Here is a 15,728-nt window from a genome sequence, read left to right as displayed (position 1 = left end):
CATATGTTGTATTCCAATAGATTGCCTTTTTCAAGGATGAAGGATAACTTTATTATCCTCAAGGGGCCCCATAACCATTAGACAAACGATAAAAAAAAATAAGTAGGCTACATGGACTCGTTGGACTCGGCTACGATCAGCCAGAATGGACTTGGCTTTCTTCAAAGTCCGAACTATTTACAAATTAAGGTCGTCCCATGGTCGTGCATGCATAATTGCTGTGCACTCTAACACTAACCTGCAATTAGAGACCTCTTAAAGTGTTCAACAGTTAAACAGGAAAACTAGTGAGTTGTAGACAGTTCAACGCTTGCATCGTTTCAAGGCGTTCTCGTCTCACGACGGGACGCCTGGAACGGGATGCCCAAAATAAGCGTTATTGGTGAGGAAAGCGGGCGGGACTTTCAGTTACATGGGTTCAGAGCTTTTTATAGCTCTGCATGGGTTTAGCGGCGAGAGAGGGGGAGGGACTACCTCTGAAATATATGTGTAGCATATTGTTTTGTCGATTTTTTTTTTCTTAAAGCACCATATGTATTCTCCTTTTCTTTGTTATTCTAGCTATGTTTATTTTTCTTGTTCCGGGGATATTTATGGGCGTACACAGCTCATGGAAATAAGATACCTGAAATTGCATTGCAGTAGACCGGGGTACCGCTACATTTCAGGATCGTCTCTCAGCCTAGCGCGCCACCGTTACCGACGCGACCTGTAGCTTTAAGAAGGCGTGTGTTGTTTACTGGGGTTGTATCTACTTTGAATAGCCAGTAGTTGAGTGCGATTGGAGTCGGATCGCATCGGATGTTTTTCTGTTTATCCGACCCTGTAATGCAAAACACTCACAGTCGGAACAATAGTGTGGGGTTTTTGTGGGTCTTGTATCACTAACCGGTTCCATTCGAGCACCAGCAGTTCTCCCTGCAAAGCACCGCATGCTGCCAGTGTGGAGATCCCTCTCCTGCCCTGATACGACAACATGGACCTGCACATTCTGGACCACAAACTGCGGGTTACCAGCATATCCAAGGACGGCCTGGTCCATTTCACACACCCCCTGATCAAATTAATATTTCTCCGCAACAGAACACGGTGAGTTGAATTGGTTTGCCGTAACAGGGGTTGCAGAGAGGGTGATTGTGATCTCTTACTGTAGTATTGCACTGACATGCTAATACAGTTCATTCAAAAGATGCCAGCCATTATAATTGCATTCATATGTATTGCCAATGCTACATGCATGTATACTAGTAGGCCTATATGTCCACTTGACTTATAGATACATACTATTGCGTCAGCCATGTGTAAACGGTGTTGCTTTAAATATGGAATTATTGATGCGTTAATTTAAGCCCCAATCGTCTGTTCAGATCCGATACAGTTCAATTGCCATCCATAGGCATAAACACAACAGCCAAGATCTCTCCTTTATCCAATCCCTGTATCGGATATTATTCGTACCCAGCCCCCTTACATTTTAATTTGAAAAAAATCAATTTTCGCTATGATAATCACGTCCAGTTTGTTATCCAGGGCTCTGTCTGTGGCCAACAGCAGCAATATATCTGTTTTGTGTGTGTTAATCCTCGGATATCCTCTGGATCGTTATGCAAGTGTTATCACATCATTCTGGTTGTCCTACATATGCAAGGGGGATGTTAGATGGAGAGAGGTTAAGCAGTCATGACCTTTGCTGATGGAAGAGGTTGACTATCTTGGGGTGCCTGATCCATCACAACCATAAGAACGGGCAGCAGAGTCAGACTTCTCGTGGTTTCAGAGAAGAAATGCTGTCTTTACGAGTATAATGTATGCTACTCATAGTGTCGTCAGTCTTTCTTGTTCTATTCCATTTCTGTACTGCCCGACGTGTAGCAATATGTAAGCCCTTATTTTAGACAGTTTTGGCATTTGGCAGTAGATGTTCCACTTCCCACTTCACTGAATTGTGTTGTGTTAATTTATATATATATATATATATGTATATATATATATATATATATATATATATGTATATATATATATATATATATATATATATGTATATGTGTGTGTGTTAATTTATAAAGGACACACCACTGCATCATGTGTGATGCAATTCAACACCTTTTCATAAAAAACGAATTGTACCTGTGTTCCTTCTGAAAGCAATATAAAAGTAAAATGTGTTGACATATATGCACAAGGTGAGGTAGCATCATGATGATACTGATGTATGTCAAACAGGCGTGTTGACATCAGTCATTGTTCTCCCCAGTTTACAATATCAAACCACAGCAGGCCCATAGAGCGAGTGCTCATCAGCCACCACACCGAACCAGGCCTCGCTTCTGCAGAGCTGGCGATTTTCTGTGGATTAGTTTGGATATGTGCGTGGCGTTGCCTTTGCTGTTCATTTGATGATGGAATGATGGTTTGGATTAGACTGTCATGTTTTGGTCAGTAGAACAACAATGATGGCAGGAATTTTGCCGTCTCGGCAAGTCCAGACAGTTGTGGAGCCCAGTGTCAACCACACAACCATGCGATCATCTCTTTGGGTGCCAACCAGTCTGCTTGTTCACACTGGTGTGCCTCAGGCAAAAATCAGGTGGGCCGTGAAATTGTTTAGGATTTATACCAATATAATTGGCATTTTATTTTTACTTCTGATTGACTCTAGTATCTACTATTTACTATATTTCATTTAATGCATGTTTGTACTTCATTTCATTAAATATTTGACAAATATTACGCATATACGCATGAATATACTTCAAAAAAGAAAATGCTAATTGTGTATATAATAACCTAGCAATGTGGACTATTTAAACTTTAAGTTGATGTGGGGGGCCATGAGCAAGTACCTATAGCCCCAGAAGGGAGGGAACCACTTGGTGTAGCTGGTAGCCCTATCCAGGCCCCTACTTGTCACTACATACTCTGGCTGCTCACCCAGAAAGGACACCAAATGGCGGGGAGAGAAGGCACTGACCAGAATATCAAGAAGGTGGAAGCAACAGGTTGGAGGATGGCTGAATCCTCATCACAAAGGGGGTAAATAGTAGAGTGTGTGTGTGTGTGTGTGTGTGTGTGGTTGACCTAAGACGCAATCGTGCACACAGAAAACAGGACTTCTTGTTGGTGGAGGTTGTGTTTTGGCGACGGGGCCCGGCCCCTGTAATAACAAGCAGTGTGTTGCAGGCTGAATGTCCCCCCATTGTTCCCTACGGGGAGGAGCACTGTGAGACCGCACAGAAAGACGGCCTCCTATAGATTAAATCCTATAGAAAGGTGAAACACGCCCCCCCACCCCATCCGATCCACGGCCACAAACACATTGTATGTACGTGTGTCTGCAAGACACACTTTAAACAACATTGCTGTGCATACTTATCGCATTTCCTCAGCTGCAGCAACAGTTGCAGAAATCCTTTTGTAGCTGATTTTGTAGCCGTGTGGTCTTGATAATCTCCCACATCAGTTCCTGTACCACCTGCTGCTGTTCCTCAGACTCCTGTTGGACTTGGAAGAGGTCCAGCTGTGTCTGTGCTGTGGAGGGATGAATTGAGTTCTAAGTGTTTCTAGTTTTTCAACACATGATCTCTGCATGGGTGTGGCGGTGTAAGAAGATGTGTTTTGTCGGATCTGTAATTGTAGCCCTCTAGCCTCTGTGCCATGCATCATGATGATGATGATGATGATGATGATGATAATCACCACGTGTGGTATTTTTATTGGGACTGCAGACGTGTGTGTGATGTCTCACGTGGTCGGGAGTCGTCCCTGGAGGGTTTCTTGGTGTCCACCCTGGCAGGAAGAGCAGAGCTGGGGAAAGGCGAAGGGTCATCAGGAAGTGTGAGGGCTACTGCTACACAATGGACGGCCAGCTGCTGTGCTAGCACACTGTGGAGTTAGAGTGTATGTGTTTTCATTGTATCTTGTGCGGAGATTAGTTTCTGCTGACTCAGGGGTTGGACAGAACTCTGCTGTAATAGTTCCAGAGGAGTGATGGGATGGGATAGGAAGCGTGGGATAAAGTGTTGCTAAATACAGAATTTCGGGCCCACTGGAGTGTCTATCACTTTATAATGACTTCATGTAATTGGCCTTTAATTTGAAGATCAGGGAAATCACGGACATCTTACAATAAATGGTGAATGGCTCCTTCCATGTTTTGGGGTGTAGTTATCACGCAAGACGTTGCAGATGATCAGTTATAAATTCCCATGCAGCCCTCATTCATGACTCTCTTCCTTACTGGGCTCTTGCTAAAGCACTGAACACGTCAGTAGTGAGCAATACCAACTGGTTGGTTGTTAACATAGCTTTGTAAAGATGGTGTGCCTTTTTAATATGTCATCAATGTGCATCAACCACATCAATGTTCTTTTATGCCAGAGCCAGTATACCACATAATAGGGCTCTGTTGAGTGAATCACTAAAACACTAAACCCAGTGAAACCACTGCCCTTAAATTTGCCCTGGCTAGCAGTCTTTCAAGCAGTGAGAGAGGTGAAAAGGTTGCGGGCTCAGCCCCATTACATTTATACTTCAGATAAGCTGTATCTCGTCTGAATGTGACAGTGTTTTCACTGATGTAATTCCCTTTTTATCTTCTCTGTGTTTGGGCATGAGAACTCAAGAAATTCAGCATGACAGATATGCCGTTTAATGTTTTTATTGATGCAATGTTTCTTTTTTTCTTTCTATCTGCATAAATCTGTAAATTAATTCTTGAAAATCAACTTTATACCCCTGGATTAAAGCGGTAACACCGACCAAGCGTTTATGCAGCATGCGGATGCTGTTATTCCCAATGCCCCGTTCTCATGGGCCTGTTCTGTCTGGTTCTGACCACCCTCCGTGGGTGTCCCTCACAAAGAGCTCATTGAAAAGAGCTGGCCATTGTCCAGAACTGACAGAACTCTGGAGTCATGCCTGATGTGATGCAACTCACATCTAGCCCCAGCTTTAAACACTTTGTTTCAATGAGATATGGTGTGTTGACAGAGGATTACATGTGCCATGTAGTACAGTATTTGCGATTTACACCGTAAATATTGAAATATTTTCAAGTTGTGTACCGGGTCAGTAAACGTATTCAGAATTTAATCCCAAAACGCAGAACCAAAATCCTGAGTTTCAAAGTAGGTACACATGCACACAGAAGTACAACTTGCCCCTTGCATGACCTTCGATGCTGTGTCAAAAGATAAAGAAGGAGACTCACACAGTTCTTTCATCCCAGCTCTAGTGGAGGAAACCTGAAACTGGCCATTAATAAGCTTAGGTCCCTCCCCAGAATCAACCAAATGCTGACTGCTGCACTTAAACGTCGCTCCAGGAGACATGACCCAATACACACTATTGGGACCATTGTCTGATCTAACGTCAGCGTCGCCATAGGGATTAGCTTTGTGTTTCATGACAATCCCGATTTCATAATGTCGATCCCTGCCTCTGACCCTCCCCCTTCTCAGATGCAAGTTTTTCAGTTTGACCGAGACCCCGGAGAACTACACGGTGGTCCTGGATGAGGAGGGGTTTAAAGGTAACTCTCTCTCTCTCTCTCTCTCTCTCTCTCTCTCTCTCTCTCTCTCTCTCTCTCTCTCTCTCTCTCTCTCTCTCTCTCTCTCTCTCTCTCTCTCTCTCTCTCTCTCTCTCTCTCTCTCTCTCTCTCTCTCTCTCTCTCTCCTCTCTCTGCTGGCCTTTGTGAACAGTATCAAAACATTACAAGTCAGCCGCAAGGCTTTTTGCTTCCTTTCTTCCCTTCTTACTTTCGTCTTCCTTTTGTTTTGAGTACATCCAGAAACATGTTAAAACGGCTGTAGGTCCAACACATCTGCCCTGTAAGGCTTGGTTTCTGAACCATATGTTTTCCTTAATCCATGGACATGGGAGGTGAATGGTGAAGAGAGATCATGGATGCATGCGGAACTACTAGTTCTGAGCTTGGATTCCAGAGAGAAACTGGTTTTCCTGCTCTATGACCATCACACCAGCTTTGTTGCGAAGTCTAGCTGATGTAAACAAACAAAATATGGTGTAATACCACCTTTTTTAGGCTGATGATCTTGACTTTTGCACTGAGCTTTAAAAGTATATAAGGCTTAATTTGTACAATTAAGCCCTAATGTATCCGTGCTTAACTACGAAAATCTGGATAATAAAAAAACAAAGACATACAATGATAAAAAAGAACAGGAAAGGCATAAACATTCAGCAGTAAAAAAAAGCATTAATAAAAAAAGTGTTTTCCCATTGGTGTATAGCATAGTGTCATCTGCATACATCACAATTTTAGCATCATTGCAAACATGCTAAATCATTGATGTATATACACAAAAGTAATCGGCCTAGTATCAAGGCTTAAAGTATTAGTGCTCTACAGTCTGTATGGGAGAATACTTTATCACCTTCTGCATTTGTTGTGGCTAAAGCTAGTCAAGTTTGTGCGTATATTATCTGGCAACATAGCTGCCACACTGGTTACACTATTGAAACGACAATGTATCTATATCAAGCATGCACTGTAAAATGCCTTGCTCCAAAGTAATATATTTATGTTCATACTTAGTATGTTATTTACGTAGTCTTTAGATGGGATATATACTTTATCTCCAAGGGGAAGCAGTAGCTCGTCTAAGGGTATTACATTTCTGTTTGTCTGTCTGTCTGTCTCTCACTTGAAAGCTTGAAAGTGAAGCATTGCCTCCAGATTCTCTCACTGTCACTGCTGTTGAGCATTGCATGAAATAGTATTTTTTTCTTCCTTTCTACCTGAAAAAAATTATACAAATATGATGATGTTGATTTGGAAAAGACAGAGGATTGTTTGAAAATATGTCATCAAAGGGCATAATGCTGCAATCAGCAGTTTTTGTTTGCCTCGCATTGTTTTGATTAAATTGTGTTTTGATTGAGTCCCATGAGTCTCATGGTTCTCCAGAAGAGCAATACAGGAGAACCATGAGACTCAATCAGAACATTATGGGATAAAAATAAGGGGGTTGTTCCTCTCCACGTAGCTGTAAAAACAAATAACTAGTACATAATGTAATGTCACGCAAGTTCAGTACTGTGTGTGTGTCCAGTTCATTCAACCAGTTAAATGATGGAAAGCAAAGCTGTGTGGGTCTCTCTGGTTAACTTTTGACCCTTATGGATCCATATATCCGCAAGATTGAGTTGACACATTTAACCGGTCTGTTTTTACAGCATTGACCTATGAAGTTACGCTATAAATAGCAGGGTCATGTTAGTGATATAGCAGCCAGAGACGGCTGGGTGAGGATAGAAAACCCTGAATATGTATATATTTTATTTAATTTTGGATATAACTGTTTCAATCACAAGTATCGTATCCAGGATGTTCACATATATTACACTTTAATCTTTGCCCTTCAACCTTTAACCCCCAGAGCTCAAGCCTTCAGAGCACATGCAGGTGGAGGGCTCTGTCTGGCTGCCACTCAACGTGGTCTCCAACGGAAACGTCTCCAGCAGCTCTCAGGCAGTGGGCGTGACCAAGATCGCCAAGTCAGTCATTGCTCCATTGGCTGAGCAGCATGTGTCCGTCTTCATGCTCTCCACCTATCAGACAGACTTCATATTAGTGAGTCCTGCCATGTTAGAAAAAAAAGAAAATGCATGTGTATCGTATAGTGGTATATTATCACATCTCCATAACTTGACAATGGACAAATTCTATGTCCTCCCAGCTGTGGTTCTCCTGCTTACCATTTTGAGCTATTAGGGCAATCCCCAGAGACCTGAAAGTTAATAAATTTTTCGCAAATTTGTTGAGTAGACAGAAACAAATGGCAAGTTTGTTAACAAGTAGCCAATGTCTCCTCTAACTTGTGTAAAGAAAGAACTTATTTTCACAAACTCAAAGATTGTAAAATATGTAAGAGTTATAACCTCACCAACAAACTTAAAACAACGTGTAAAGATATAAAAGTGTAACGAATACTCTGTAAAGAGTAAAAATACAAACTGTAAAGACCCATTCCCTTCACAAACTTGTTCCTGTAAATATGCGAGGTGGATGTGTTTCTCCGACCTTCCCTGTCCAGTACATTCCGGTACTCTGTGTTGTTCTCAGCTCTCTGCTTGTATCCCCAGGTGAGAGAACAGGACCTAGCGGTGGTGGTGTCCACACTGGAGGAGGAATTCAGCATCTTCAGAGAGGTGGAGGGAGAATCAGTCCCTGTGCAGGACGTCCACAACGGCCTGCACAAAAACGGCAAAGAAGGTACAGATCTAGGGTACAGACGGACGCACTGAGCTTTTGAGCTTTTGTGCTTTGTGATGATTTTTCCACTTTCCCCAAATAAATAAGTAACTGGTTACAAAAGTTCCAGAAATAATGTTTAAGAGTGTGCCAAGTTTACTTTTGGTTACTTTCTCTGTGATGTCTCTCAGCCATCCTGCCCACAGTCCACCCAGTCCTCATTCCTCAGAACCACTTCTGTGTCATGTCCCTGGACCCTGACACGCTTCCCTCCATCGCCACCACCCTCATCGATGTCCTCTTCTACTCCAACAGGTCAGAGTTTACTGCTTCTGATACATTAAGACAGTAATACCAGCATACACCACTGGGTGGCAGCAAATGTGGTGAAATGGGATTAAAAGTTTGTGCTTGACTAACTGAATGTCATCGTTACAGAATGAATGTTCAGGTCTTTGTGGGGTGGACAAAATGTCTGATGAAAATATATGACTTTCTTTTCAAATTATTTCTGTGCAAAGCTTCATTGGCTTGAACAGCGGCCTACACTACACATACTATGTTAACCTAAATAAAGCATAATAAACAATATATTTTGAAAAAGATTTCCTTTTCCATTTTCTGGGTTTAGGATTAGGGGCTATCATCAAATGGGAAACTTTGAAGCACTTTGTGACATAAAGTCATAAAGGTCATAAAGGTCATACCAATAAAGGTCTCAATACCATATTTTGGAAATAACTTGATTCATTACTCACAAATTCTGTGGTTTCTTAGTGTCGTTCTATTTATAACCTTGAATGAATTTTTTAATCATATGAGTGTCGCAGTTACAGATGATTCATAGACCGCAACGGGACCAGAGGAGCATCAGTTGACTCAATCTGTGAGAACTGCAGGATAATGGCCGCTCTTCTCCCCTTTGCTCTACTGGTGTAGTCCTAAGGAGGGCACTCCCTCTACGGCCGGCCCGGAAATGGACTGCATCAAGTTCTTCTCCTTCTCGCTCATTGACGGCTACATCTCGCTGGTGATGGACTCGGAGGCTCAGAGGCAGTGAGTCTCTCTCTCCGTCTCCCCTGCTTCACCTTCTCAGCGGTCAACCCTCACTGGGACTCTACTGGGAGTGTCTACATTTCGGCGACAATGGACATGACTAGAGTGATCAGGGGTGTTCTCTAAAGACACTCTCTCTACATATTGGCTTGATAGTAAAACAAATATGAAGGCTGATATGATAACGGAACGTGTGTTTCAGGTTCCCTGCTGACCTGCTCTTCACCAGCTCCTCGGGAGAACTCTGGAGGATGGTTCGTATCGGAGGACAACCTCTGGGCTTCGGTAAGAACTCGCTTAGACCCCAGCTCAGACCCTGTTCCTTCTGCTCAGACCCCGCTCAGACCCCGTAATGCCCCGCTCAGACCCCGCTCAGACCCCGCTCAGACCCCCGCTCAGACCTTGCTTAAACCCCTCTCAGAACCTGTTAGACTCCGCTCTGACCCCATTGGACCCCGCTCAGATCTCCTTGAGACCTCGCTCGGATCCGCTCAGACCCCGCATTTCTCCCTTTTTTACTTTTACTGTCCAGCACACAAACAGCAAACAAACAATGATAAATATTATTATCATTACTGTTATTGTAAATATTAGTAGTATATTTATTATTATAAATATTATAATATTGATCAAATAATATTTATAATAATAGTAATGCATTTCAACTATTATTATAAATATTATAATTAATATAATGGTGGTGTTATTGTTATGTTATTATTATTATTATTATTATTATTATTGATTGTTATTTTCGATATACTGTTGCATAACAAGTAATGTAGTGCTCTAATTGGATTGGTTCTTCCTCTCTCATTGGTTGATTGGCGGGCTCCAGATGAGTGTGGTATCGTGGCCCAGATCTCTCAGCCTCTGGCAGACAGCGATATCTCCGCCTACTACATCAGCACCTTCAGCTTTGACCATGCATTAGTAAGTAGTAGCAGCCTCCCTGCTGGCTCTCAGTGCGTTGTATGCACTGTCCTTAGAGCATGACATTTCTAGTGGGACAGTTTATGTTATGTGTGTGTAATACAGTTTTTTACGGTTGTGTGTTTTCGTGACTTTTCCCACGGCGGACGGTCATTTTCTTTTGACGTATTCCGTGTGTGAAAACAATCATGCCTCTTGAATTTCCCCTTGGGGATCAATAAAAGTATCTATCTATCTATTTTGTGATTTGTTGCTAAGCAGAATACGTGGTCAGACCTGTATTCCCCTCTGCCTACTGTTATCTGGGGCAGGGTTCTCTGCTCCAAGCGAATGAGACGTAGGCAGAAAGGGTAGAACGGAAGAAAAGATGCGTCAAAGAAAACATACTCCCACTACTGTCTAACACAGCTACATGCTACTGCCTGGCACACAACTGTCTAACACAGCTATGTGTATTGAACTGCATTTGATCTTTGAATGACTGTTGCGTTTTGAAGAGGGGAGAAGGTGGTGTCTCACAGAACAGTCATGGGATATCATAGTCTATGTGTGATACCACTTTCACACTCTGCCCCTTAAGCTCCTGATGCAAAAAAAGCCACTGTAAGTACAAAAATACAAAATACAGCTTATGGTTGGGAAACCCAGCGGGACCTTATCTTCATGACACAACATTTCCAGTGAGACGGGTTACATGCCCAGACTGTGTGTCTTTTATGAATGAATACAGGAGTGGGTGTTTGGATCAGTTTCAACACCAGGGAGTGGTTGGTACTACTAGGAAAAATGTAGCAGTATTCTGTCAATTCATGCTGTGTTTTGCAATACAGTTATGTAAGAGCTAAATTATTATGAACTGGAAAGTGAAACCAGAGATGAAACATTCCTATTATGGTCTTGTGTGTGTGTGTGTGTGTGTGTGTGTGTGTGTGTGTGTGTGTGTGTGTGTGTGTGTGTGTGTGTGTGTGTGTGTGTGTGTGTGTGTGTGTGTGTGTGTGTGTGTGTGTGTGTTGTGAAAAGTTTGGCATTAAGTGTACAACCCTTTTTTATTTATAGTATTTATTCTCCCATCATATTATGTAAACGAATATGGGTAGACATAAAATATAATATATATATTTTTAAAGTAAGCATTATTCAATTTATTTTCGGGGCAAGTTATTCAGTCAGTAACTGAGTCATAGAACCAGGTTGAAGGTGAAACTCCAGCTAACGGCTCTGACGACATTGGAGCTTCTGGAGCCGACCACACTTAACCAAACCAATCGCAGACCTACCATCCAAGGGAATCCTTTTGTTTATGTATTTGCTAGTTGCCGTGACATTCTGAGAAACAACCAGAATGAGTTTTCTCGGGTTGACATCACAGGATTCCGTCCCGCCGTAGAAGTGAATCGGGATGAGCGTTATTCCAGATATTCGTCAGAACAGACAGATGAGTCAGAGGGGCTACGTTGCATCACCATGCGTCTGTGGAATCTCATCATCAACAGTGGCTCGCCACGCTGCACGAGAAGCAATGCATGCTTCTGTGTTCCAGGCTTCTGTTCTGGTCGCTCTCGACTTTTTGTTTTAAAAGATGGCACAAAGCTGCAACAAGCAACAAGTACTCTTGGGGACTAGTCCGAAAGAACCGTTTAAGCTGGAACCAGGTTCTTCCTGTGCCCTCCTGCAGGTGCCTGAGGAGGACATCGGGAGAGTGACAGAAATGCTCCGACATCAGAGGAAGGAACCGGCTGCCAGCTGAGGGTATCACTCCCTGTTGGGGCCGCTCCGGCCTCGTGTGTGTGTGTGTGTGTGTGTGTGTGTGTGTGTGTGTGTGTGTGTGTGTGTGTGTGTGTGTGTGTGTGTGTGTGTGTGTGTGTGTGTGTGTGTGTGTGTGTGTGTGTGTGTGTGTGTGTGTCACAGCTGGTTGAACCCCGTTTTAAAGCACACACAGGTTCCAATCGAACCAGAGTTACCAGGAGGAGAAGAAGTGTGAACTAACAAGCACTAATGTAGACTGTTGACTCTGTAGGGCGTCTGTGATCTGAGGCTAAACGTTTATCTTCATGTTGTGTTGAACACTCCACGCCTTTGCTAACACACAACTGAGTCTTCCAGATTTTATACGTTTTAACACTGTGTCACGGTCTGTATGTTTAAACTTAGTTATTAGTGCTATTGGGCATTAATTTTTTAAGTTTGACGGTAGGTCATTAATTAATGCTAAAGAAATATGCATTTAAAAGGTAATTTCTTAACCTTTTTCAGGGTTATTCCAAGGTCCACCACACTGTCTTATTTTGGTTTTGTTATTTGCACAGTTAAATCCTAGTTCTTGGTAGCTAGATAGTTTTGTTTTTGTGTCTGTAAAATAAAATTTTGTACAATCTGAAGCAGAACACAAGTATTCCGTTAGCATTTTCTATTTTGTTCTGCTTCACTCAATAAAGAAGTATTGCGACGATGGTGTGATTATTGGGTGTGTATTGCTTGTGTCATCATATTGACGTTGCATGTTGACCGCATGCTGTAACAACTAGGGACTTTCTCTATAAAGAGATTTCTGAGTAAACCTGCAAATAGTTTGTTGGTACACTCATGACATTCTTGAGTTTAAAAATAACTTAATCACCCTATTTAGAGGCTTCAAGTGTCTGATGTCAACTCATCCGGTTTTGACCAGACTGAAAATACAATACAAATGTTCATATCATGAACATTTTAATAATAGACAAAATTCTAGACAATGTCATAGTGAAAGACATGTTATCATTGGTGTGAGCTCTCAAGGGAGATGCAAACCAAAGGCCAGATTGCCCTAAAATTGGGCCTTCTTCACCACGCAGCCATCTTGGTTCCATCTTGGTTCTAAACCCAAGAAAGGCGAAGGAAATTAATGCAGAATGCTGCATTCCAATGAAGGATCCCCTTTCCCTGCTGGTTTTTAAACTTTGGTGTGGTGAGACCAAACTGTGACTCGCGCCACGACTCTAAATAATTGTAATGTTTACCTTTTCCTTTTCCTTTTACTGGAATTTGAATATTATTTTCAAGCTTGAAATGAAGAAGTGGCTCTAAAATACTGAAATTTTTCCTCGTAATGATGGTGGTAGTTTTTGTGTAAGAATTTGTGCTGCGTCCGCTTTCGTTTGAAGAAGTTGTGAGTTTGGTGTCTCGGAGACGATGATGAAATGCTTCCTTGACCGGGGTGGATGATTGCGCTATATAATGGTGATTTCATCATCTATCTGTTCGTTATCAGCACATTAATGAAAGACCAACTCTCATTTAAATAAACGGTACATTTCCATTTGGAGAGATACCTCCAGTATTGGTAGCAACTCCTGGCCCTTGAATCAGTCGGCTTTCTGACCCCACTTCAGTTAACACTCAAGGTTGACACATACACATACGCGTCATCAGACGGAATTGTCTATGCATAAAATTTCACATATTTTGGTCATTCCCAGTGTGTGTGCGTGTGAGGGAGGAGATTATTTGGTCCGGATATGGGTATATATATCTAGAACCACTGACCAAAGGGTTATTGGACTTGAAACGACTGTTGTGTTCACTTGGATTGTTCATACACCAGACAAGAAGAGGGGAAGCTCACCATGGACCATCAACTCAGAATCCAACAGAATCCAATCCATTGTGGTAAATGGCTTAATCTCTACAATATGAATCTTCATCTGAATCTATGGGGTCTAAGGCAGTGTGTCTGAAACTATGGGTTGGGACTCAAAATGGGGCAACACACAGTACACTTGGGGAAACGGAGCACACCAGAATTGGGGATCCTTTTGTTTTTAACAAAATGATAAGCAATTGTGTTGTGTGTGTGTGTGTGTGTGTGTGTGTGTGTGTGTGTGTGTGTGTGTGTGTGTGTGTGTGTGTGTGTGTGTGTGTGTGTGTGTGTGTGTGCACTAGCGTATGACCTGTGTATAACAGAGGTACTAATCTCTGTCCTCTGCTCCCCTCTTGTGCAGCAGTGCTGCTTCTCCTGGCGGTCCAGTGGGGGCGTGTCCTCGCGATGCCCGTTCTGAACCAGATTGACAGCGTGTGTCCCAGCGCTTTACGTCTGACAGAGACCCTCCAGCATGAAGCCAGCCAGCTGCTGGACAGCTATGTAAGTACAAGACACCACGCACACACACACACACACACACACACACACACACACACACACACACACACACACACACACACACACAAAGGGGAAAGGGGATCCCTTACAACCCCTCTTTCGAGAGGGGTATAGAAATGCTAAAAGTAGTATAAATATACTCCGATACCACAATGCTGTCAAGACTTATTAAAACAGTATTGTATAGATCTCAACCTCCACCACCACGGTTTCACTAACAACATGCATTTGACGTTACAGGTGCTCTTCCATCGGTTTCAGGCTGATTCCATCCCAGAAGACGTCCCTAAAGCCGAAGTGAGTGGTAGCACCCCCGCTGAGCGACTGTACAGCATCGCTGTGCAGGGAATGCTGTTCCACTGGCACCTCAGTGTGGTAGAGGAAGACAACAAGGGCTTCTGGGCCAACCCAGACCCCAGCCTGCAGCAAGCCTTCACAACGGTAAAATCGCGACTGTTCCACCATTTCAAAAAGATAGGGGAGCTGCTGAAAGCAGTTGACCCCGACTTTATTTCTCCAACCACGCCAGCGACCCCGGACCTCCACATCGACGGAGGCTTTGCCAAGAAATATTACGGCTGGGGGGTTTTATCCAACCTAAAGGGCCTGACAAACAATGTGGGGCGAGAGCTCAGAAGTGTTTGTGAGGAAGAGTTACCAAACCTATTATCTGTCTAACCTTTATTATGCCTTTTATATATATACATTTATTTATTTTGTATTTATTTGTCAAATGGTGATTCCAAACCCTTTGTCTACACAGCCTAATGTTGTTGCCCATGTTAAACATATGTTTATTTATTGTATTTATTATAACTTGTACAGTGCCTGTTCAAAACGTGCCTGTTCAGAACAGGCACAAAATCGAACGACTTGAATATCTATTTGTATTTATTTATGTGTGTATTTATTTACTGTTTTCTTAGAGAAAGACAAAAGAAATAACTTTAAATTATGATTTGTTTTTTAAGCTAAATATATTTGTATTTAAATATTTATTTAATATGACTGCATAACATGGCATCTACTGGGATTTCATAGGAGCCTCTGAATACACACGCTGTTAAGCTGAAGTGCTGTTTATGTAAAGAGTAAAGATTTTATTTTATTAAATTGTATTTTCATACTATGACTGTAAGTAGTGTTGATTCAAAAACATTGAATACATTTGATATGAACAATGTTTTTATCTCCCACATGAATCGTTTTGTTTTAAAGATATGAATGAACCTATTTATTTAAGAGTTACTATGTTTTACCACATTGAATTCACTACAATTATGTGGCTCAAATGCATATATTTCTACAGTTTTCTACATTGGACTCCACAAAATGTACCTTTGAGTGTGGATGATGGCTGGTTTAAGCATGTGGTGCATTGGGCGATCA

At 42.2% G+C, this 15,728-nt stretch overlaps 2 protein-coding genes across 2 annotated transcripts; both read left to right on the top strand.

The window, feature by feature from the left end:
• The first annotated feature begins 556 nt into the window (after positions 1–556).
• castor1 (cytosolic arginine sensor for mTORC1 subunit 1) lies at positions 557–12,593 on the top strand. The gene is made up of 9 exons (XM_084467794.1): positions 557–1,089; positions 5,460–5,530; positions 7,401–7,594; positions 8,107–8,236; positions 8,407–8,530; positions 9,155–9,271; positions 9,474–9,556; positions 10,110–10,204; positions 11,880–12,593. The coding sequence occupies exons 1-9, from the start codon at positions 977–979 to the stop codon at positions 11,949–11,951; spliced, it is 999 nt and encodes a 332-aa protein (XP_084323920.1). The 5' UTR covers positions 557–976; the 3' UTR covers positions 11,952–12,593.
• Positions 12,594–13,661: 1,068 nt separating this feature from the next.
• Positions 13,662–15,410, top strand: LOC311343852 (uncharacterized protein). The gene is made up of 3 exons (XM_084468822.1): positions 13,662–13,849; positions 14,182–14,321; positions 14,580–15,410. The coding sequence occupies exons 1-3, from the start codon at positions 13,807–13,809 to the stop codon at positions 15,015–15,017; spliced, it is 621 nt and encodes a 206-aa protein (XP_084324948.1). The 5' UTR covers positions 13,662–13,806; the 3' UTR covers positions 15,018–15,410.
• Positions 15,411–15,728: the final 318 nt, after the last annotated feature.

This window comes from Micromesistius poutassou (genome assembly GCF_964030765.1).
Source record: "Micromesistius poutassou genome assembly, chromosome: 5".
Classification (NCBI taxonomy): domain Eukaryota; kingdom Metazoa; phylum Chordata; class Actinopteri; order Gadiformes; family Gadidae; genus Micromesistius; species Micromesistius poutassou.
Note: the sequence above shows the minus strand (reverse complement) of the source record. Positions and strands in the feature narration are given on the sequence as shown.